At 40.6% G+C, this 21596-nt stretch overlaps 3 protein-coding genes across 9 annotated transcripts; 2 read left to right on the forward strand and 1 right to left on the reverse strand.

The window, feature by feature from the left end:
* Window positions 1–221: 221 nt before the first annotated feature.
* On the reverse strand, window positions 222–4374 carry LOC5520721. 4 transcript variants are annotated; one of them, XM_048730342.1, is made up of 6 exons: window positions 4047–4374; window positions 3342–3749; window positions 2440–2550; window positions 2248–2367; window positions 911–1449; window positions 222–526 (listed from the first exon to the last, which is right to left on the reverse strand). In XM_048730342.1, exons 1-6 carry the CDS (start codon window positions 4075–4077, stop codon window positions 335–337), a joined length of 1401 nt encoding a protein of 466 aa, XP_048586299.1. In that variant the 5' UTR covers window positions 4078–4374; the 3' UTR covers window positions 222–334. The 4 variants fall into 4 exon arrangements, with proteins under 4 accessions (XP_048586299.1, XP_048586298.1, XP_032221806.2 ...); XM_048730341.1 differs by having other exon boundaries at window positions 3342–3857; XM_032365915.2 differs by having other exon boundaries at window positions 911–1161; window positions 1360–1449; window positions 3342–4374.
* Window positions 4375–4511: 137 nt separating this feature from the next.
* LOC116604066 lies at window positions 4512–10174 on the forward strand. Of its 2 annotated transcripts, none has more exons than XM_032365914.2 (7): window positions 4512–4717; window positions 5516–5867; window positions 6110–6386; window positions 6978–7094; window positions 7585–7716; window positions 8418–8923; window positions 9359–10174. In XM_032365914.2, the coding sequence occupies exons 2-7, from the start codon at window positions 5535–5537 to the stop codon at window positions 9563–9565; spliced, it is 1572 nt and encodes a 523-aa protein (XP_032221805.2). In that variant the 5' UTR covers window positions 4512–4717; window positions 5516–5534; the 3' UTR covers window positions 9566–10174. The 2 variants fall into 2 exon arrangements, with proteins under 2 accessions (XP_032221805.2, XP_032221804.2); XM_032365913.2 differs by having other exon boundaries at window positions 4514–4717; window positions 5467–5867.
* Window positions 10175–10321: 147 nt separating this feature from the next.
* Window positions 10322–20512, forward strand: LOC5520835 (5-hydroxytryptamine receptor-like). 3 transcript variants are annotated; one of them, XM_048730343.1, is made up of 2 exons: window positions 10322–12269; window positions 18601–20512. In XM_048730343.1, the coding sequence occupies exon 2, from the start codon at window positions 19070–19072 to the stop codon at window positions 20093–20095; it is 1026 nt and encodes a 341-aa protein (XP_048586300.1). In that variant the 5' UTR covers window positions 10322–12269; window positions 18601–19069; the 3' UTR covers window positions 20096–20512. The 3 variants fall into 3 exon arrangements, with proteins under 3 accessions (XP_048586300.1, XP_032221808.2, XP_048586301.1); XM_032365917.2 differs by lacking the exon at window positions 10322–12269 and adding an exon at window positions 14704–16183; XM_048730344.1 differs by lacking the exon at window positions 10322–12269 and adding an exon at window positions 16217–16862.
* The last annotated feature ends 1084 nt before the right edge of the window (window positions 20513–21596 follow it).

Raw genomic sequence — 21596 nt, forward strand, 5'->3', positions numbered from 1 at the left:
ATCTCTTGGAGGCCTGGGTCTAAGGGCTTTTCAATACTTGTGTGATAAAGATTTGACCAAGCGATAAAGTTTTTTTGACACATTTTTGCCTCGAGTCTCAAATCAAAAGGAATCAGCATTTTTCACCATGTTTTCTGGAGATCAGGGAGCGGGAAAACATTAGCTCTTCTAAATATGGGCATCAATGCCCATATAAGGCAATGCATACGAAGGACACTATCCGTTGGGAATATGTTTGATATGGTTTTTACAATCATACAGTGCCCTCTTTCTCAACAAAAACTGCTCTAAGTTTTGTATATTCTACAGCTTGGTAGCTATCATGTTCACGTCCTCAAGAGAAGTATTGTTCTAGTAGATCTTCTCCTGAGCTGAACACGGAAGGTCTGTAATGTACCGGGTCGTTTGGCGAATCTGAACGCCCGGTGCCTTCTGGGAATGAATCGGTCAGCGGATATACATCAAGGACATGCACCCCAGCAGAGCACATTGCATCCATGGCAAAGGCATTGAATGCTTGCACGCGCTAAAAAACAAAAAACAAACAAACAAATAAGATAAAAATAAAGAATTGAATATCATTAGGAATGGTAATCCATCTTGACTTTCTGCCTTTGGTTTTTACAAATAAAGTCTCTTAAGATTCAGAACTTTAGCGGGCCTTGAAATATAAGGGAGGAGAGGTTACGATACAGAAATATAACAAAGAAAATAGGATGCTGAGTCATAAGGAATAATTATTCCGTGTGCAGGCTTCGAGACCTTTCTATCAAAATTCACGTCACATCTTCTTGTAGAAATGTTATATAAAATATTCACATTAATGGAAACATGATTATTGGGCAATTTGGCTTGGGGTCTAGCTGCGAGTTTAGTCACCACCGTATAAGATTAGGGGTCTGAGCTGTACCTGGCAGGTCAGGAATCGCCTGGAGTCGAGATGGTTATGAGTGTATTTTTGCCTGTTGATCGCCGTGGTTGTTTTCCAGATCAGCATTCCTTCAAACCTCCTCCTCTCCGTTTTACCATTCACTTCCATCGTCTTCCCGTTTTTCAATACATCTATTACTCCAGTTATAAGTCTCTGGTAGTTTGTAAAATTTGTGTTTTCCACATAATGTAGTCCAAGGTTCAACAGCATGACTCCATTACTGTCCATTTCTGGGTGAAACAAAACCTGGCTTAATTCGTTTAATATCCTTTCAACGCTAAAATCCAAGTCGTCCGTCTCTTTCTTGGCTTTTTGTAAAGGTTTCTTAACAAATTCTTGTAGCGTTACGTTATAATTATTCATTTGGTAAACCCAACTGTAGCTGTATCCACAGCGATGGAACAGTTCTTTGCAGAGTCGACGCTTACGGATTGAATTGAAGAAGCCCATGGCCATTGAATCGCCATACACCCAGAACAGGCCTTTCTTGCGTCTCGGCCATTTGGCAACGTGGAGGACTAGGGCGATAGAACAACAGCAATGACAAAAAATAGACATATGAATAAAACGTTGACGTTTTGAGGGAAGGTACCGAGGACTCTTAGTTTCTTTTCAGATACTTTCTCCATTTATTTAAGATGGTCACAGTCACTGCTTTTATCTTCTGATTACAAGTTATAAAGTTTACGAAGCACCTGCGTTACGGTAACCTTAAAAATAACAAGAATCGTGCAGTTTTTCCAAATAAGGAGTATTGTAGTTTCCTTATATGGAAGTGACCGCGCTTAGCAAAAACGACAATTTTTGGCTGAATTTTTTTGATATGGAAATAATCATAATTTCATGGCCGAGGGTGGGGACCTCCTCCAAATGATTTTCAAAAATTATAAGGAAATGACCAGTAGGGCGTGGCTGTGCCCCCAATGTTTTCGTACTGTTTCTATATCGTGCCACCCAATAATAATTCGAGGCCTGCTACGGCCCTGAATTTTAAAGAGTTTGAGTCCAACACGCGATTCTTGTGTTTAATTTCGAATATTGAATTAATTTAAGTTACGACTTTAGAAAGCATAATTATCCATAGATTATTTATGCTTTAGCAATAGAATGGTAAACCTCTTTTGTAGGAGGAAACGGATTTCAAAGTCACTTAATTTAGTGAATTTCATTCCATACTGAAACTCGCTGACTTTCGGCAGTGAAAAATCGTCGGATTCAAAGTTTTTTTTTTAGAGATAGGAACTGAGAGGCATGGAGGCAAAATTCATAAGAAAAAAAATAACAGAAAAACACTAATTGGGACAGTGTAGACCAACCCGGTTTGTATGGCGTCCAAGAGTTATTAACCCAGCGACCAAGACCATCCCACAGTAGTTCACAAGACGAGTTGCACTTGGGTAATGTTTGTAGTGTTACATCTCTGGGGCGGCGGGTCCCTAGAGAAAAAAAAAAAGCGAGAATGCCTGTGGTAACAGAAAAAGAGTGCTCCTGAGGCTTAGGTTACGCACCTTGTGATTGCACTATGACGTCAATACCGGGTACACCCCACAGCGGCTTGAGAATGTATGGCCTGTCATTTCCCAGAGTGCCTTGCGCTTGGTCTTTTCCTTGGGCGTTGCCTAAAACATATCAATCAGTCGTTCTCGAAATGATCTGAGGGAGGTAACTAAAGCTTGAATTAGTGGCTGGAGCACGAATTAGTTCCTGTTTCCCTTCGATATTTTTCTTATATTTCTATTTTGGCTTTCCTTATAACTTTATTGTTTTATTTCGTTATCGTTATTGCCTTATCGTTAAAAACATTTTGACTTATCTATATCTATTGCTTATCTATATATAGGTACTGCCTGCCAGGCTATTTGTACTGTCCACCTAGATTAGCACTGCTATTTGCGGGCATATACTATGTAAGATTATTTAATAAACTGAAGAACAATCAGCTGATCAGTAACTCAAACCCGGTAACTCAAAGGCGTTTGTCGTTGTAGAGCAAATGACGAATCAGGGGCGGATCCAAAAGTTTAATAAAGGGGGGGGGGGCGAAGCGAAAGTTTCAAGAAAGGGGGGCCCGACTTATTGTTCTTCCGTATATTTCCTTATATTTTTTGTTATTTTTAAAAAAATAGGGAGCCGGGCCCCCTTGGCCTCCTTGATCCGCCCCTGCGAATGACAATTGGCAGCTATAGGGCTAAAGGTTGGTCGCAAAAATGCTTTTGAATGGCCCATCGCCGTTTTTAGTTTGGGCTGACGAGGTTTTTATAAAATGCACTTCATATACAAGGTGTATACAAATATGTCCCAGGCTATCCTTCTCTAGTTTTTTAATATCTAAGCTCGTCTCAGATCCCACGCTACCTCACGTTAATCTCCGAGCACAGGTAACCTGGTAGGAACACCTCCAATGGCATACCTTTGATGAACCAGTCGCTCGGAGGGTCCCTGAGACCATCGCAAAGTGTATAATCCAACATCACTTCGAGACGATATTTCCCAGGCTCCATAGGAACAAACAAAATATCATACGTCCCGTCCTCATTGTCTATCACTGTCGGCGCAAAGGATGCCGGTCCTGTCAAGTGTACTCGCCACGCGTCTCCACCGATCAGCTTTTTTATGCCATTCCTGGTCTGTGATTGGATGACAATTCGACTGAATTGATTGACAGGTCTGATATCCCACAAAGTGATATAACTCAGTTCCGGGTCCGTACTCAGAGGGTTATTAGAGGGGACATTCTCACGCCATGTTAGATTCTCTCGACAGGGTCTTAGCACTTGTTTCCAGTCTCTGCGCATGTTCTCCACTCGGCACCAGTTCTCTGTGAAAGACCGTCTTACTGACGATTTCGTTGCTACTCGCGAGAGATGTTTTTTGTTGTTTGAACACGCCTTCATATGAGTTTTGTAGAAAATAACACACCCTACGACTGTAGAAATAAAAAGGATCATGCGCCTGCGCAATAAGACCATAGCCACCGCTGACCTTAAACCTTATTCCATGGTTTGTTTGGTTATCTTGCCGCCATAGTTTCATTGGAATTATAACTGCGAGTCTGTAGCATTAGTGTTCCCTATCTTGATCACAGACAGGTGTTTGTGAATGATTATAACAAGACCTTTATCCGAGAAGAAGTAATATAACCACATCTTCTTTTAGTTTCGTCGTTGCAATGTCCATTTCCTGTTTTCCGAATATGTCTTCAACATTTCCGTCGAGGAAAATTTACCAAAACCGCTCTGATGGAGGGGACTTTTCCATTTAAAATGAGCGTCCCATTAGTATCTAAACTCTCTATTTCTAATTAAAATTAAAGTGTTCGGTTTAGCATAAGGTTTGGATTTGATTAAAATGTTTGAATAATTCTCGTATGGAATTGAAGGATGGATGGAAGGAATAAAAGAGACAAGACGAGACTCATCTCTTTGTACTGAGGGTCATGGTACCCGTCATTACAGGTGGTGTACACATTCACTCCGGGCACAACCATCTGTCTAAAATCAAAACAAAATTTGACGTAAAACAAAATAATAGCTGATTTCAATCAAAACTCTATTTTTTGAGATTAAAAGACAGCTAGGGATCTAGAAAAGCGCTGTAGTAAGTAAAATTTCGTATCTGAACGTCTCGCAAAGAGAAGTAAAAGAAAACGTACTTTTTGGTATGACTTCATAACGTGTTGTATGAAGACATTTGACAGGCGACAGGTACTTTGTAACCAAGCCTTATAGCCACTAGTCTAAAACAAAGAGGAGAAATGTTAAGAGGATTTGTTGACAAATATAAAAGGTAAGGCATATCAACTAATTTGTTTTATCCAGAGTTTCAAAGCATTTGGGAAGTTTGTTTGAAATGATATTCTGCGTATAGTACAAAGAGCATCTTTTGTCACAGTTCTCCTATTTGTGATTTAAAAATCTGCTATTCCAATCAAATAATATGAGGATGGCGGCCATAGGATGATTTATCTCTCATACTTTAAATTTGTTTGAGGGATCGGATATATTAGCGGCCGTACTTTGGTGCATTAGAGTAGAGATCAAAGGGTCACTACTGTTATTGTATAGCTGAGATCAAATACAATCAATTAATGCAAAACAGGTGATAATGATTCGAATCAACTCAATCTCTCATCAGAAAAATTGCAATGGCCGTAAAACTTCCTATCCCAAGATCCCTGAAATAGGGATCCCAGTGATGGATAGAATGGGAGGTTGTTTATATCAAGATATTGATGTCAACTTTGTGTATATACTGGTCCATGTATTAGCCTCTAGGTTTGGTTCAAACGCCGTATTATCCATGAGCCGTATTCAATGTCAATGCATGGGAATGAAGATGAAACAATCGCCATGATTCAGATGCACGCATTTGCTTTGAATACGGCTCATGTATAATACGACGCTTGAACTAAGCCTAAGCTTCCAAACTTTTTAAAAGTTTAAATACGGCACTTTTCTGAGATTTAAAATGACACTTTTTAAAACAATCTATCATGATATGAGCTCATTGTTCAAATCTGTCAATCAAACCTATAGCTTATTGGTTCGAATGTCTGAGAGAGACCTGGGTCCAATTTCACCACAGGCGACCCGATTGAGATGAAATGTTCAAGACGGTAATACTGTCCCCCCGCCGGGGCCCGCGAAATATCTCCTACCATTCGTACAGACCAAGACTTTTGTTTGCAAAATCCAGCGTAGCAGTATTCTTATCCATAGTGCTCTTCCTCGCCTGGTGCAACTGGAGTCGCTATGGGGTGCCTGTGGTGGAGGGGGAGCTTGGTACGAAGGAGCGGTTTGAGTTGTTGTGGTGTAGGATGCAGCGTGCGAGAGTGGACTGGAAAGCTGTGGTTGCGCCGTGTGAAGGGAACACGCAATGGGGTCACGTGACCGATAGATGGCGAGGGGAGGAACCTACAAGCGCGACGACGAGTTATGTATCCAAGCCATTCATAGTAGTTTCATTGTGCCCCTTATTTTTCACGCCATGTCTATTCGTCTATTTTTACGATTACATCTTCAGTATGTTTGGAGTATTTTTTCAAGAGCATACCTATTATCATTAGCCAAGGGTGTTATAGAATCGCGAAACAAAATTGCTTTCATCAGCGTAAAAGATCTGTCTGTATGTCCGCTTTTGTCTGTCTCTTTGTCTGAGAAACTTTTAACTTATAAAAAGATATCATATTGGGACATGCAACCCGCGGGAGAATTCAGCCGTTTCTTTATCCAATCACAAACCGCGGAAGGCACTGCCAAGACCGTGGGGGGCGATGAGTGGAGGGTGCATTTGATTGGTCCAGCCTACCTTGCGCCGACCGTAATGGATCACGGGAATGGCTCGTATGAGGTGCTTTTCCTCGCAATGGAACACGGGACATACCAAGCAAAAATAGTACTGGATTACTCGTTGTGTAACGGTATACGGGATCCGCCGCGGGACTGGTTCATAATAGGTATCATTCAGGCGTAGGTAGAATTAAAAAAATAAAAAATAAAGGGAACCAAAAAGGCCATAATAAGACATTTTCCCCTCAATTCCGAAAACTGTGCCATACATTAAATGTATCTTTGGCTGCCAGGGAGAGGGGGGGGGAGCCCCTTGGGCCCTCCACCCCGGCTACGCCCCGTCATAACGGTTGCCTCCCGATTACTCGTTGACTGGTCTTTGGTGGGTGGGCAAGCATGCGAGCACCTGAAATATACAAAGAGCAATCGCGACATTTTCCCTAAGAATTACGAGCAATCTGTAATAGTAGTCGAGCAGATTGTTGGTTCCTATTATTCAAACTACCAGAGATACATTTGATTCATTTTGATTGGTTATCTCCTTGCAAAGAGGTGGCGTGATTTAATACTATTTCCGCCAATAAAAACGCTTCAAGGATTTTGAATGATGGAAGCCTGTTAGCGGCGAGTAAAAAGGGCAGCAAATAGTCCCACGTGCAACTTCTATTTGTTTAAGCCTGTAATGGTGAAACAGTCAGGAAAATAAGAATCATTCTGTTCTCATTCGATTCTGACCGTTTATTGCCTTCCGTTGCTAGGAAATATGCAGGGCAAAGGGCAAAGACATCCTGGGGTGGAAAGAAATCGCGATTACATCATGGATCAACTATGGAACGGGACCCCTGTGGATATCCGTATTCCACCATCAACAAACGGTACATCAACAAACAAAAGAGATTGAATGACAATTTTTAAATCGTTAATCGAACCGGTAGCTAAAAGTACAGGACGTTAAGTTTACAATTGCATTAATTTGGCAGAGGATGGCAAAAAAACCTCCCCTGTACGCAAATTAATGTCCCCTCTGCCCGTTACAGAGGAATATGAGGAAACTCTCATTCTAATATGCAGATAACTTCAATCATCTCCATAAATGTGAAACAGTACCTTCTCCGATACACGTATATAAAAGGCATGACAGAATAAAACACTCGCCACCCCTCCCAGTACATATAAATATATTGCAACTCTCCCCCTTCCCCAATGCAGATAAATAAAATACAATTCCCTTCCCCCGTTACAGATAAACGTTATAAAGACCCCGATATGCATTTAACGCATAACTGGAGATCTGAAACCCTCTGCTGTCTACCAAACATTATAGTAGCATTTAAAAGCCTTGCCGATTTTTTGTTTTTTCTAAAGGTATGAAGCATTGGCACGAACATGGCCTCTATACGAAGTTTACTAGAAGGAACATGTGCGGAGAGGTCTGCAATGCATTATGGGATGGCTATGGACGATGGATAGACAACAAATGGAGACCATACGTCATCAGTAAGTCTTACGTCATCAGTAAGCCATACGTCATCAATAAGTCACACGTCATAAGTAATTTATACGTCATCAGTAAGCCATACGTCATAAGTAAGTCTCACGTCATCAGTAAGCCATACGTCATCAGTAAGTCTTACGTCATAAGTAAGTTTCACGTCATCAGTAAGTCTTACGTCATAAGTAAGTCTCACGTCATCAGTAAGCCATACGTCATCATTAAGTTTTACGTCATAAGTAAGTTTTACGTCATCAGTAAGCCATACGTCATCAGTAAGTCTTACGTCATAAGTAAGTTTTACGTCATCAGTAAGCCATACGTCATAAGTAAGTCTCACGTCATCAGTAAGCCGTACGTCATAAGTAAGCCATACGTCATCAATAAGTCACACGTCATCAGTAAGTCTTACGTCATACGTGAGCCATACATCATGAGTGCTCACTATAAGCAATTTATACGTCTTAAAATAATAATAATAAAAATTGGCGGTATCTATAACAGGAAAAATTGTACCCACAAGATATTAGTGCCGTTTTATGAACAATAATAGTATCAAAATGGTTAAAGTTTTTACTAAAATCGGATTTTAGTTCCTTCCAGGAACCCTGTGTTTCAATTATTGGATGAGCTGCTTTTTTCCATAAAATATCTTGTCTATTTGAACGGACAAATTATTTTAATCGGTGTCTCTTCTTATCTTAAGACACGCCCAAGTACCGCGAACCCCACCTGATACGCGAAGGAACTCTCTGCATATATGGTGACTCGCTCGGGATGTTCTTCGCTGACTCACTCTACCATAGACCCATCTGCAAACGCGCTTTCAAACACTGCACCAAAAACTACAACTGGATCTACCCAGTTCTTAACTTCACTATCGACAGGAGCAAGGACGATGACTTGGATTTTAACCAGACGCGTGTTTTGACCGCTGTGGAGTCTTTGCTACGAAGCAGAGAAATGGACCATAAAAGCGTCATTGTATTCAACTTTGGTCTGCATTACGTCGAGAGTGTAAACTTCACAACATATATGAAGTTGGTAGATAGCTTGGTGGAAGTGTTTAAGATGCATGGACACAGTGGTTTCGGTGAGAAGAGTGATACGACTAGAGGTAAACCACGAGTTATCTGGAAAACAACCACAGCGATAAACAAGCAGAGAGCCTCCGTACGGCATCTTGGAAGTAGACGCTTTCTCACTTACCAGGTAATGGTTGGGGAATGGGTAGCCTGTGTAGCAAGTGCAAGGGACTGGGGAAAAGGGAGAACCGCGGGCGTTCGGGTTATAAGTGTCTCCACTTTTTCCACCTCTCGGTCACCTCATCTTTATTTCCCTCTGCTTTTGTTACACAGCCTGATTCATGGTAAAATGATGACATATATATAACAAGGTAAATCCTCACAGAGAGGTAATCGGACTTGTGCAAGGTCTTTTAAAAAGTACCTTTTTTAGGGAGTAAAAGGCCCGATTTTTATTTTATAGAAACACGTGCAAATTCGACAAATTCCCAGGGCGAAATTTTGGGCGTTAAAAAGAGAAAGGAGCGATTGAACTGAGATGAAAGATCTGAACCAGTCATCCAATGAGCATCCAAGATACTAAAAATTCAAGCATACATATTCCATTATTTCGTTCTTTCAGCGTGTGTTGTTGTTTAACGCGTTTGCCACTTCCGCAATGTGCTCCGCTGGCATCGAAGTGATTGACGTCTACCCTGTGTCAGATTCATACCCATGGGGGACTGGGACCCACGCTAGCCTAAAGCCAGCTGAAAATGACGTGGTGCACTATAGCAACCAGGCCTTCAAGCCGGCAGAGGACTTGCTTGAAAATATGTTTTTGGCGTGACAATATAGTTGCATTGTGTGAAGGCATGACAACATAAGTGATATGCATATATGACAAGATAGATGGCGGGCTAGGTTGCGTGACAATACTGGATTGTGGATGATGTAACATGACTGGATGACGTGCAATACAGAATTGGCATCAATAGGAATGGCGTGACATCATGGTTCTCATGGCAATAACGATTGCGTGACAATAACGGATTTTGTGACAATGCAGAAGGCGTGAGAAAACTGTGATGGCGTGATGTATAGCACCGTGCAAACAGCTTTAGCATTTTTGGTGAGACACTAACCAGCATGCAATGCTGGCGCTGTTTGAACACCTCTTGATGGCCACATGGCCAGCATTTTGGTTAGTTAATTTACTCGTGACAACTGTTTGATACTTGACGAAGCGAGCGGCACGCAGTAGATCCAAAAGGGCGGGGGGATGCGAGGCAAGGCTTTTAAAAAAGGGGGGCAGGATTCATTGTTCTTCCATGGGTTTCCTTATATTTCTAAGCCAAATATCTGAAAATAGGAGGGGGGCTCATCACTAGATCCGCCACTGACACGTGCGATGGTGTTCTACTTGAATCTTTTCCCAAATACACTTTTCGACTACAAATTTGCGATGTTTACTTTATTTATAAATCCAGTAACATTCCCGACTTTTGAAATGACAGCATAGTTTGGACACGGGGTTTTTGGCTGTATGAGTTTAATGCAAACGAGCCCAACAGTGCTGCGTCAGTGTGCAAACGCCCAGTGATAGCATGACTACGTTAGCTTGACCTCGAGTAAAGGCTGGCAAAATTATGTCGAAAAGTTTGACCTCAGTCAAATACTTCCCCAAAACTCGCCAGCATCGGTGAGTACCTCCCAACACGGTGCTGAAACAGCGCCAGAATTGCTTGTACCGTTACGCTCGGTTGACGACAAGACAAGCGCTAACTACTTCACAGTACCTCCCAACACGGTGCTGAAACAGCGCCAGAATTGCTTGCACCGTTACGCTCGGTTGACGACAAGACAAGCGCTAACTACTTCACAGTACCTCCCAACACGGTGCTGAAACAGCGCCAAATTGCTTGCACATTTACGCTCGGTTGACGACAAGACAAGCGCTAACTATTCACAGTACCTCCCAACACGGTGCTGAAACAGCGCCAGAATTGCTTGTACCGTTACGCTCGGTTGACGACAAGACAAGAGCTAACTACTTCACAGTACCTCCCAACACGGTGCTGAAACAGCGCCAGAATTGCTTGTACCGTTACGCTCGGTTGACGACAAGACAAGCGCTAACTATTCACAGTACCTCCCAACACGGTGTTCAAACAAGGCGAGCACTGCCAGGCCAACTTCTTGCCAGCAAATGTTGGCGCATTTTGCACGAGGCTTTTCGTGACATGCAAGACAAAGAGTAACGAAAACTTCAAGGGACACGGCAAACGTGACAAATGCTAAAGTTTCCTTTTTCTTGTGCTACTGAATAATACATTGATTTATTTTACCTCGGACGAATCTGTGCTTTAAAAAAGATACATTTCATTGATACATTTCTCAAGCGCGCGTCAGGGCGCGCAATCGATATCTGCAACGAAATACTCTGGGATCTTCCCCTTACTTCTTTTTTGTGCCAGTTTAAACTTGAAACATATGTTGCTTTCCCAAGTCATCCCACACTACGGTACTTAAAACAGAAACAGTGAACGATGGCTAATTCTCCTATTTCTTTTATTTGCTACGATTTTTAGAAGTACCCTTTGCAAACGTGTCCGAACTTACAGATCCACCTCCGTTACTTTCATGATTTGACTAGCCAGCAACAATTTACAGGTTCACACAGCACGGAAGAAAACAAATAGTCAAGTTATTACATGCGGCAGGTGTACGTCGGCATTGTAAAATCTATAATTAGCTACGGCAATGCTTTGACTAGCTACTAGTTCATACGTCTGCGGGAAAACAAATAGTCAAGTCGTTATTGGTTATCAAAAAAATGAAACCGAGAAGTGATTTTCGGTGTCTTTTAAACTCCACATATTAACACGTACAAGGCAGTGCAAGACCCATGATTAGCTATGGAGAAGCTTATAGTTCACACAGTCCGCGAGGAAACAAATGATCACATTTGATTATAAGGAAACCGGCAAGTTTGATTAATTTCTGTGTTTTCTACACCCCGCACATACTCGTACACATACTCATATAAAGGCACTGGTATATCTATATCTAAATCATATCTTATTGGCTTGTACAAGAAGCTGTTTTATTTCATCATAAATGGCGGTAACCGACCGTATTCAAAGCTCAGCCGAAAATGTGACGCCTTTTCTTCCCTAAACGCTTGTTTCTAGAAGAATGAATGATAAACAAAAAAGCTGATAGAAAATACTGAGACTAGTAAAACATTTTTTAATCGTTTACTAGGTCTATAATCTCAATTAAAACAATACATTATAGCGCCAAGGCTGGCTTTCAATGTCGGCATGGCAGTATTGCTAAGGTGTGCTATACCGCGAAATCCTATTACAATCCTATCACATCAACTGCGTTGGCACAAACATTAAGTGAACTTCTATCAGACTAACATGAAACGTGAGCAAATGATAGGCTGTGTGTATATTCGATGCGTCTCTAAATAGCGGTGAGCGAGGAAAGAGATGACGCGGAAAACACAACAGGACGATGGTAAAAGAATGGCAAATAAAAAAAAGGTAAGAAAAAGAGGACGAAGATTAAATTTGCAAACAAAAGGTGAAGGAGACGGCATGAGATTGGCGATATTACTAGTTAGACAGTGCCGATTAATTTTACAATTTCGAATAATTGTATATTTGCAATGAGAAAAGGGAAAAAGAATATAATTTAATTAATGGACTGGTATGTGAAGATATTTGTTCTAGGATGTGACAATTTTCATACATACATGCGGATAAGTTAATCCCTGAATCGCACGAACCGTGATCCCCACTTATTATCTTTGCATTTATAATGCTTCCTTTAGGCTCCCCCCCCCTCTCCCTGGAATTTATGGGCTACTTCTCCCCCTCCCCCTTGAAATTTAAGAGTTTTGGGTCCCCCTCCCCTAAGAATTTCTTCTTTTTTGCCATCCCCCCCCCCCCTCCTGGGAACTAAGGCCTCTGGAGACCCCCTCCCCCCTAGGATTTTTGAGGTCCTCAACCCGCGGTGCGGGTAAAGATGCAATCAGCCATTGCAATCTAAAATATCTGATCGCTTAAAGCTCAATAAAAATGATGTCGGATGCTGGCAAGCAGTTTAGATAAAAATGTTTATTTCATTAAAAAAGACCGACAGTTTTTTAATAACACTGTTCATCTAAATAGTCCACGAAAGCCATAATTTTCAGAATTCCGCTTCGTCACTTCTGGTAGTTGCAACCATAGTTATACTTCTTTGTTCTTTGTGCCATAAATTTATAACAACCGTGGACTACGAAAAGTTACCAATCACTTAACCTGTAAACTGCTTCTTCCTTGAAAAAGTTTACCAACATAAAGTTGGATGGTTTTCCTCTTTGTTTTTCCCAAGGTAAGGTTGACAGCTATGCAAGCTTTAAACTTTCTTTCCTCTAATGTTTGTAATGTGTGTACAAGGAAAAAGCGTTTCCCGTTAGCTACTTAACTTCAGCCCCAAGGCCAAGCGCGAAGCCATTTCTCTTTCAGAGCGTCCGACCTCATGGACAAAATGTGTAGTTCAAGAAAGTATCTATACCCCCCCCCCCCCCCCCCCCCATTGAAGTCGGAGGTATGACCCCCTACCCCTCTAGAATTTCCAATAACTCCCTTGAAAAAAATAAATACAGTAACTGTTAAGAAAAAAGGGCATTTACCCCCCCCCCCTCTCCCCTCTGGAAATTCCTGGGCGTTTGACCCCCCACCCCCTGAAATTTCCAATCCCCTCCATCTTGACTTGCTTGCTGGCATGCTTGCTTCATTGCTTGCTTGCTTGCTTACTTATTTGCTTGCTTGCTTTTCTATAATCAACAGTAGTTTTTAATATATATTTTATAATCTTAATGATATACAATTTATTTATATAAAGAGTAATATAGAATGGATAGATTATCTAAGATTTGATTCCAATTTGTTTTTAGAATTTTATTACTTTTCTGTTACATCTACAAATGTTGACGAGGAAAACTCATTGCTTAGCATATAATAGACGGATATAATAAGACGCGGAAGAAGCGCAGCCAATATTATACGAGAGTATATTTGATTAAAGCAAACAATACAAGCGGTTTAAATCTGATTCTGATTTAATCCGAGACTTGCCGAGGCGCCGAGACCCGCGTTTCAGAATCCGAGCCAGATTCTGATCTGTGATTCCAGAAAAGATATCTCCATATATGGGCAATCGCAATTTTTGGGCGCTTTTCAAACTGAAAATATATTACATCTTTCCAAATAAGGTAATTACCTGATGTCATATATTTTCAATTTGAAAAGCGTCGAAAAAGGATTAAAATTAAACCAAAATGGGATAGTACTGATTCCTTCTCTCGTTCAACGATGTTCAAACTCAACACATTGTCACATATGCCATTTGTCACATTTGCCACAAAGGACGCCGTTTAAAAATCAATATTCACATTTTCACGTATTCACATATTCACATTTGCACATATTCATAATCACATTTACCTATGTCGAATAAATTTTTTTTGAATATTTGAGTTTTAGGGTTTATTTTCATAGCTTATCCTATGAATCTGATATAAAGAACCCATTGTTCTTATGCTTCTTCGGATTGGCTCATAATAAAAACACACCAATAAGATATCTAAGCGAGAACATTTTTCCCGTAATTTCTTCAAAATCTTAGTATATTTTATATGCTAAAAAGAGCTCCTATATGAAGAGATTTTGTCGCAGAACAATGGGATTTTGTGTATTTCTTACTTTATGAGAAATCGAACTCAGTTGTGGTTAGAATATCATCAGTGAATTCAAATTTTCTTGAGTTAAAACTTTGATTGAAAACTCGCACTCCTTTAAAGAAAGATATTTTTTGTTTGGTGTCATCAGCCCTTTTTTGGGCCATTAACAAATAGAGTAATAGTCACTTAGTTTACCTTGCTCTCATTTTCTAGACATATATATTTTTTCTAGACCATTTTTGGCCTCTTAAAGAGTTTTATATACAATATACAACATATTCTGGATATATTAGGCAGGAAGGTTCTTCTCAGTCCAGTATAGACCTGATGAATCTTGCAAGTGCTACTAAATTACAAAACGGGAAATAAAGCGAACGTAAAACTAGGCGTTAAAAGCAAACGTAACGTAGATCCCATTGATGCCTTTGCCGACGTTGCGAAGGATCAATGTCTTTGTAATCACATCCTTCTTTTAAGGACGTAATGTTGAGAAAACCCATTTTGCTGAAGTTGCGAAAAACATTTCTTTTGTTATCTCATCCTGCTTTTAAGATTGCGTAAGGATGAAGGTATGTTTAAACGATTTTAAATGTTTAAGGCAGTTTTATTTCTGTAGTACTATGCTCACCAGATGTTTCTAAGAGCTTGCGGGAGACTTGCTAAATGTCTGTTCTTAATTGTATGGATAAGCAGAAGAAGGAAGTACTACTATAATTCTCAATAATCAACAAAAATACTACAAAAAGTAAAAAATTATCGAAAACGAATATTATTTCGACAAAGTCGTATGCTTTGTATGCCGGCCATCACTGGGCAGCTTTCAAAATAAGAGTGTGTCTCTGTAAAAAAAAATATATATTTTTTTTTTATCGGCTCGTTTGGAAAAGCTGTTGCGATATTTTCGGCGAATTTAAAAAAAACTTAATTCTGAGGAAAACGCTATCAATCGCTAACAGTTAAAAGGAAAACAAACTATCCGGTCTCACCACAGGGGAGCCATTTCAGCTGCAGGTAAACAACTCTTGCAAATGTTATCATGGCAGTTCGTCGAAAGGAACCATGGTCTCAATCTCTCCCTGGATTTTATTATCAAATTTATTTTTATGAATAGTCAGTCACCTTTTGTTCGTAAATCTGTCATTTTAGGTGTATATATTTCATTACAGACGGCTGTTCCATCTCCGATCAGATTTCGCGCGAAACATTAAAGGGGTAACACTGAACGGATTTTTTTACTATTTCGAAATAAAAATCGTACAGGGTTTTTGTATGTTCTTCATAGATTTAATTTGGGAATGCAATGTCTTGTCCATTGTTTCGTTAAAGTTATATGAAGGGCTCCAGATCATTTTGAGAAAAATAATATTGAATGGCGTTGACCGCTGACCTTAGCGGTATGTTATTACTAGTCTGTCTTGGATAGGGAGAGCACAAATAAGTAAGCTGCAAAAGCTAATCAAAATTGTTTTGACAGAAGAAAAAATATTCTTGACTCTAAAAGCTTTTAGAAGTTTGTTGTATCCGCACTGTGCTTGTGAGTGCATTTTTGAATAACAACATTTCAACATGTTTAACCTCATCACCCGCGATTTGGGTATGATAGAGTTGTAGATAGCTACCGCTGAATATAGTATCGCTTTGAGGTCTTTCGGTCTCGAACTGGCTTGAGTTTGATGGAGTCAATAAGAAGACTCTTCGAGTAACAGCCTCCAATCTTCTTGTGAAATGGTAAGCGCTTTTAAATGTCTGAAATTTCAAGGATACTTGAAATCTATTTCCAAAGAGATGAGTAGCTTTCCAGGAAAGTATGAATACAAAGAAGAGGATCGATTATTTGAAGAGAGAAGGGGAGGGGAGGCATTAACTCACCTTACAGTAAAAATATGAACATTGTTACAGGCTTGGCGGTAAAATTGTTCGATTCTGTTGCCCATCAAAACATTTCAAGGGAGGCATGACCATGAACCATAGCAGAGCATTCGAAATCTCACTCCCGCCGACTCTCAAGAAGCACTACATATTTCTCATTTCTTCCAAAGTCATCGGGAGCATTCTTTCTCAAAGCATGTTTTCTTACTTTCATTGGATACAAAAGAGTGTCTCAACCAAAAAATGAAATCAGTTTTTAGAACCTTAAAATGTTTAGATAAGCCGTATTAAAAAGAAGGGATAGAGTTGTCTATACATCTACAAGCTTATCCTCATTCTAATTACAACACAAGACTAAACTCTGACGCATGCACATACAATGGATTCAAAGGTCAGCGCACGAGAGCCCACGAATAAGTAAGCCGGCAGGAAGTTACTATCGTCAGCAGTGTCTGATCATTGTGCCCAGACAGTAGCCTACGGTATGCAGCCGCTTCAAATCGCTCACCGCAAGATAAAAAAATACGGTACATAATAGGTGAGCGGCTGTACTTAATTTGTTCGGTCTTTAACAGCGTGTTGAACTTTTAGCATTTGACATGGTGTGTCGTTTTTACTACTCATTGTACACACAGTACATTATTATAACCGTATAGTTTTATTAACCATTACATGACAATACTTTTCACGTTTTTTGTTCACTTGTTGAAAAAAAAAAAAAAAAACAGATATGGCTCTTCTTTTAGAAGTGACTGAAGTTTGTGCGTTTTCTTTGATGTATTCTATAATCCATACCGATCTACTTTGCGACTTACTTTGCATCTCCTGTATACTGCACTCGATCTTTTAAAAGTATTATCTCTTTTTTTTTACCTTTCGGGCAGATTTTATCACCAGAGCGTCAAATTTGTCGTCAGGAATTCAGAAATAAAAAAAGATTTAGTCGCTAAGGGAACGACCACTGATATCTGACGGTAAGGAAAATCTTTAGTCTCAGATGAATGGTTCAGCGACATTTCAGAAAAAAAGATCAACCAGGATAATTATAAGCTACCTCGCCGTCAGGTATCGGAATACAGTGGCGTAGGAAGGATTTTTAGAAGGAGGGCCCAAAAGGCCCTTTAGACATTTTATCCTTAATTTTGAAATATTTGCTATAAATATACTGTATCATGGCTGCTAAAAGATGGGGCCGAGCCCCTAGGACCATGTTGAGGCCACATATGTAATAAGGTAGGCCACATTTGTAATAACCTGCTACATTTGTTATAACGGCCACATTTGTAATAAGGTAGGCCACATTTGTAATAACCTGCTACATTTGTTATAACGGCCACATTTGTAATAAGGTAGGCCACATTTGTAATAAGGTAGTCCACATTTGTAATAACCTGCTACATTTGTTATAACGGCCACATTTGTAATAAGGTAGGCCACATTTGTAATAAGGTAGTCCACATTTGTAATAAGGTAGTCCACATTTGTAATAACCTGCTACATTTGTTATAACGGCCACATTTGTAATAAGGTAGGCCACATTTGTGATAACCTGCTACATTTGTTATAACGGCCACATTTGTAATAAGGTAGGCCACATTTGTAATAACCTGCTACATTTGTTATAACGGCCACATTTGTAATAAGGTAGGCCACATTTGTAATAACCTGCTACATTTGTTATAACGGCCACATTTGTAATAAGGTAGGCCACATTTGTGATAACCTGCTACATTTGTTATAACGGCCACATTTGTAATAAGGTAGGCCACATATGTAATAACCTGCTACATTTGTTATAACGGCCACATTTGTAATAGGGTAGGCCACATTTGTAATAACCTGCTACATTTGTTATAACGGCCACATTTGTAATAAGGTAGGCCACATTTGTGATAAACTGCTACATTTGTTATAACGGCCACATTTGTAATAGGGTAGGCCACATTTGTAATAACCTGCTACATTTGTTATAACGGCCACATTTGTAATAAGGTAGGCCACATTTGTAATAACGGCCACATTTGTAATAAGGTAGGCCACATTTGTAATAACCTGCTACATTTGTTATAACGGCCACATTTGTAATAAGGTAGGCCACATTTGTAATAAACTGTTATAACATATGTGGCAGGTTATTACAAATGTGGCCTCAACAGCAGACCCTCCACCGGCTACGCCCCTGAAATATGGTGTGTATTTTGATGCTTTTAGACCATGTAACGACTTTTCGAGCGCGTAGAGTTTCCCCTCTAATTCAGTATTTTTCGTGATTTCAGTGATAACCTCTAATGAAAGCAACTGCCACGATGTGGTGAGCGAGTACCACGTGATCAGTTAACAGAACAATTTCAAGGACAAAGAGTACCCCGTGATCAGTTAACAGAACAATTTCAAAGACAAAGAGTACCACGTGATCAGTTAACAGAACAATTTCAAGGACAAAGGGTACCACGTGATCAATTAACAAAACAATTTCAAAGACAAAGAGTACCACGTGATCAGTTAACAGAACAATTTCAAAGACAAAGAGTACCACGTGATCAATTAACAGAACAATTTCAATGACAAAGAGTACCACGTGATCAATTAACAGAACAATTTCAAAGACAAAGAGTAGCACGTGATCAGTTAACAGAACAATTTCAAGGACAAAGAGTACCACATGATCAGCAAACTAGGAACGAAAAGGGCTTCCCGGTGATCAGCTATTGTATTATTAGGAGAGGGTGAAGGTTTTGTCAAGAGATGGGAGATCAGCCATCAGCGTCGAGTCTCATGATGCAACAGTACGCCATAAACACAACCATTTCAAGCGGTGCGACCGGGCGACAACATGGAGCCTCGGGCAAAGACCACGTGTTCATCTTTCTAATGTTCGCCATACTTCTCGCCTTTGTCACTATCTTCAGCAATACGCTTGTCGTCTTCGCGTACAAAGTCAATCGGCGCATGCGCAATAGGACTATCGCAATCCTGGTCAGCCTTGCAGTGTCTGACCTGATCGTAGGCGCGGTTGCTATGCCCCTCTGGATGCTGATGACGGCGTCCCCGGCAAGCATGCCCATGAGCCTTTTCAAGCTGTACATGAGCGTTGACATCTTTAGCGCCTTCGCGTCCATACTTCACTTGGCGGGCGTGTCTGTCGAGCGTTATCTGGCGATTGCAAGCCCCCTGCGCCACAGAGCGTTCAGTACCAAGTTCTATCGTGTAATGCTGGCGGGTATTTGGTTTGTGGCGGCTGCCGTTGCGGCCGTCTTCCCGATACAGTTGAGCTACAAATGGGACAAAGAGTATACCGTGTTCGTTTTCGTTAATGGCTTCGTGATTCCACTACTCGTTATCTCCGCAGTTTACATTTCCATGTTCAAGATCGCAAACTCGAGTATATTTCCGGGCGCGAATCAAAACGCGTCGAGGAGATTTCAAGCGGAGAAAAAACTTGCTCGTACTGGTATGACTTTGACTTTGCTATTCTTTTTCACATGGTGTCCGTTCTTTGTTGTTTCGCTGATCGGAAGATTCAAACTCTTGTTGCTCAACTTGTCACCGAGTTTTGTATGGTACATTACGGCGTTTGTGAAATTCCTTCATTACAGCAACAGTGCGCTCAACACGTTCGTGTACGCGTTCAGCAGCCGAGAGATGAGGAGGACGTTCATATGGCTCGTGTGTTGTCAGAGTAACTTAGCGTTTATACTCATGCGGGATGATAAACCGCGAGTTGCAACTCGACAAAGAAAAGTCGAGGATCACTCGATCGATTCGGTATGAATAAGCCGGTCAACGATAGACGTAACTAGACAGAAAAAAATCGAAGATCAATCTTACTCGGTTACATTCATAACTCGACACTCATTTTAGTTGGTTAACCAGTAAACAGACAAAAACTCGATACTTATAACTCTACAAAGAAACTCGAGGGTCACTCGGTCGACTCGTTAAAATAAACCGGTAAACAGATAAAGTTCCCCAATATATATAATTCGGATAGAATACCGATAATTTGGATAGAATACCGTTAATTACTAGATCGACTAGGTATGAAATAAACGGGAAAACGCATCATGTTTTCCCGCCCGTCCGCAGTAGAGCCGAGTTCACAACTCGGCGGTAGAGCAGTGATCAATAGATAATCGGATAATTGGGGGAATGAAGTGATAGGGAATGCTCGTCGGGGAATTCGAAAAATAGCCTTAAAAATACCCTGCACGACCAAAAATTGCTACCCTAAAAAATACCCCAGAAGCAAAAAAGTACCCTTTAAATATATCGAAACGGTTTCTCTCGAATACGCCCTAAAAATACCTGAGGTCCGTTTTTGACCCCTCAAAAAACGCATCCCTATTAGGTCAATCCCCCCCCCCCCCCCCCCCCCCCGGGTTTGAGGGCAGCTCCATTGACTCGGTGTAATTCAAACCAGTAAACTGTGGAAGAAGTTCGGAAGTAATAACTCGAATAACTTGAAAATTCCCGACTACTTTACTAGCTTTCTAGTGCAAAAAGGAACGTAGTGCTCGGGGGGAAGGGGGGGGGGGGGGGGGGGGGGGGGAGCTCGCGAGATACAACTCTTGAGGGAGAAACCAACATATGGCTGGGAACATCAGAAACGGTTATAGCAGAGACGTCAACCTATGTAAAGAGGACTAAAGTTGGATGTTATTCATGCGAAAAACTCATTTATCTTACAAACAGACGCCATCAATAAGGTGTCGCATTACTGTTTATACCATTCTCCTTCGCGTGCCGATACTCCCGCGATGCCGTTGATCTCAGTTCACCCCAGTGTTCTCAACCTTGGTATCGTAAACTACTTTTTGTTGCGCCATATCTGAAGCTACCAAAATGAGTACCAAACTAAGCTAGCGCTTGTTGTCTCCTTGCAATCCAAGACTTACTTGTTCGTCATCAAGGGCTTGTCAGAGAGTTGTACACATCTAACACGGAACAGGACAAAACATATCAAGGGCGTATGTGGTTGTTTGATGAAAAATGCCAAACTTGTCCTGAGTCGCGGTATGCTGTTAATTGATATTATTCATTCCGCCGCGGTCTGCGTATGGACGTTGGGATACCTGTGCTGTGCTGTGCTGCACCTACCCTTTAACAAGGATCAAAAAATAGTTACTTTTTTGGTCGATTTTTTGGAAGCTGCACAGGGTCATAAAAGTGTACTCGCTTTTGTTTTTGATAAAAATAGGTATGTTTAAGCCACTATTCATAAATTGTTGCCAGTTTTCAAAACATGATTATTTAATAAGTTTTTTGTCTAAAT

Source organism: Nematostella vectensis, chromosome 7 (genome assembly GCF_932526225.1).
Source record: "Nematostella vectensis chromosome 7, jaNemVect1.1, whole genome shotgun sequence".
NCBI lineage: Eukaryota > Metazoa > Cnidaria > Anthozoa > Actiniaria > Edwardsiidae > Nematostella > Nematostella vectensis.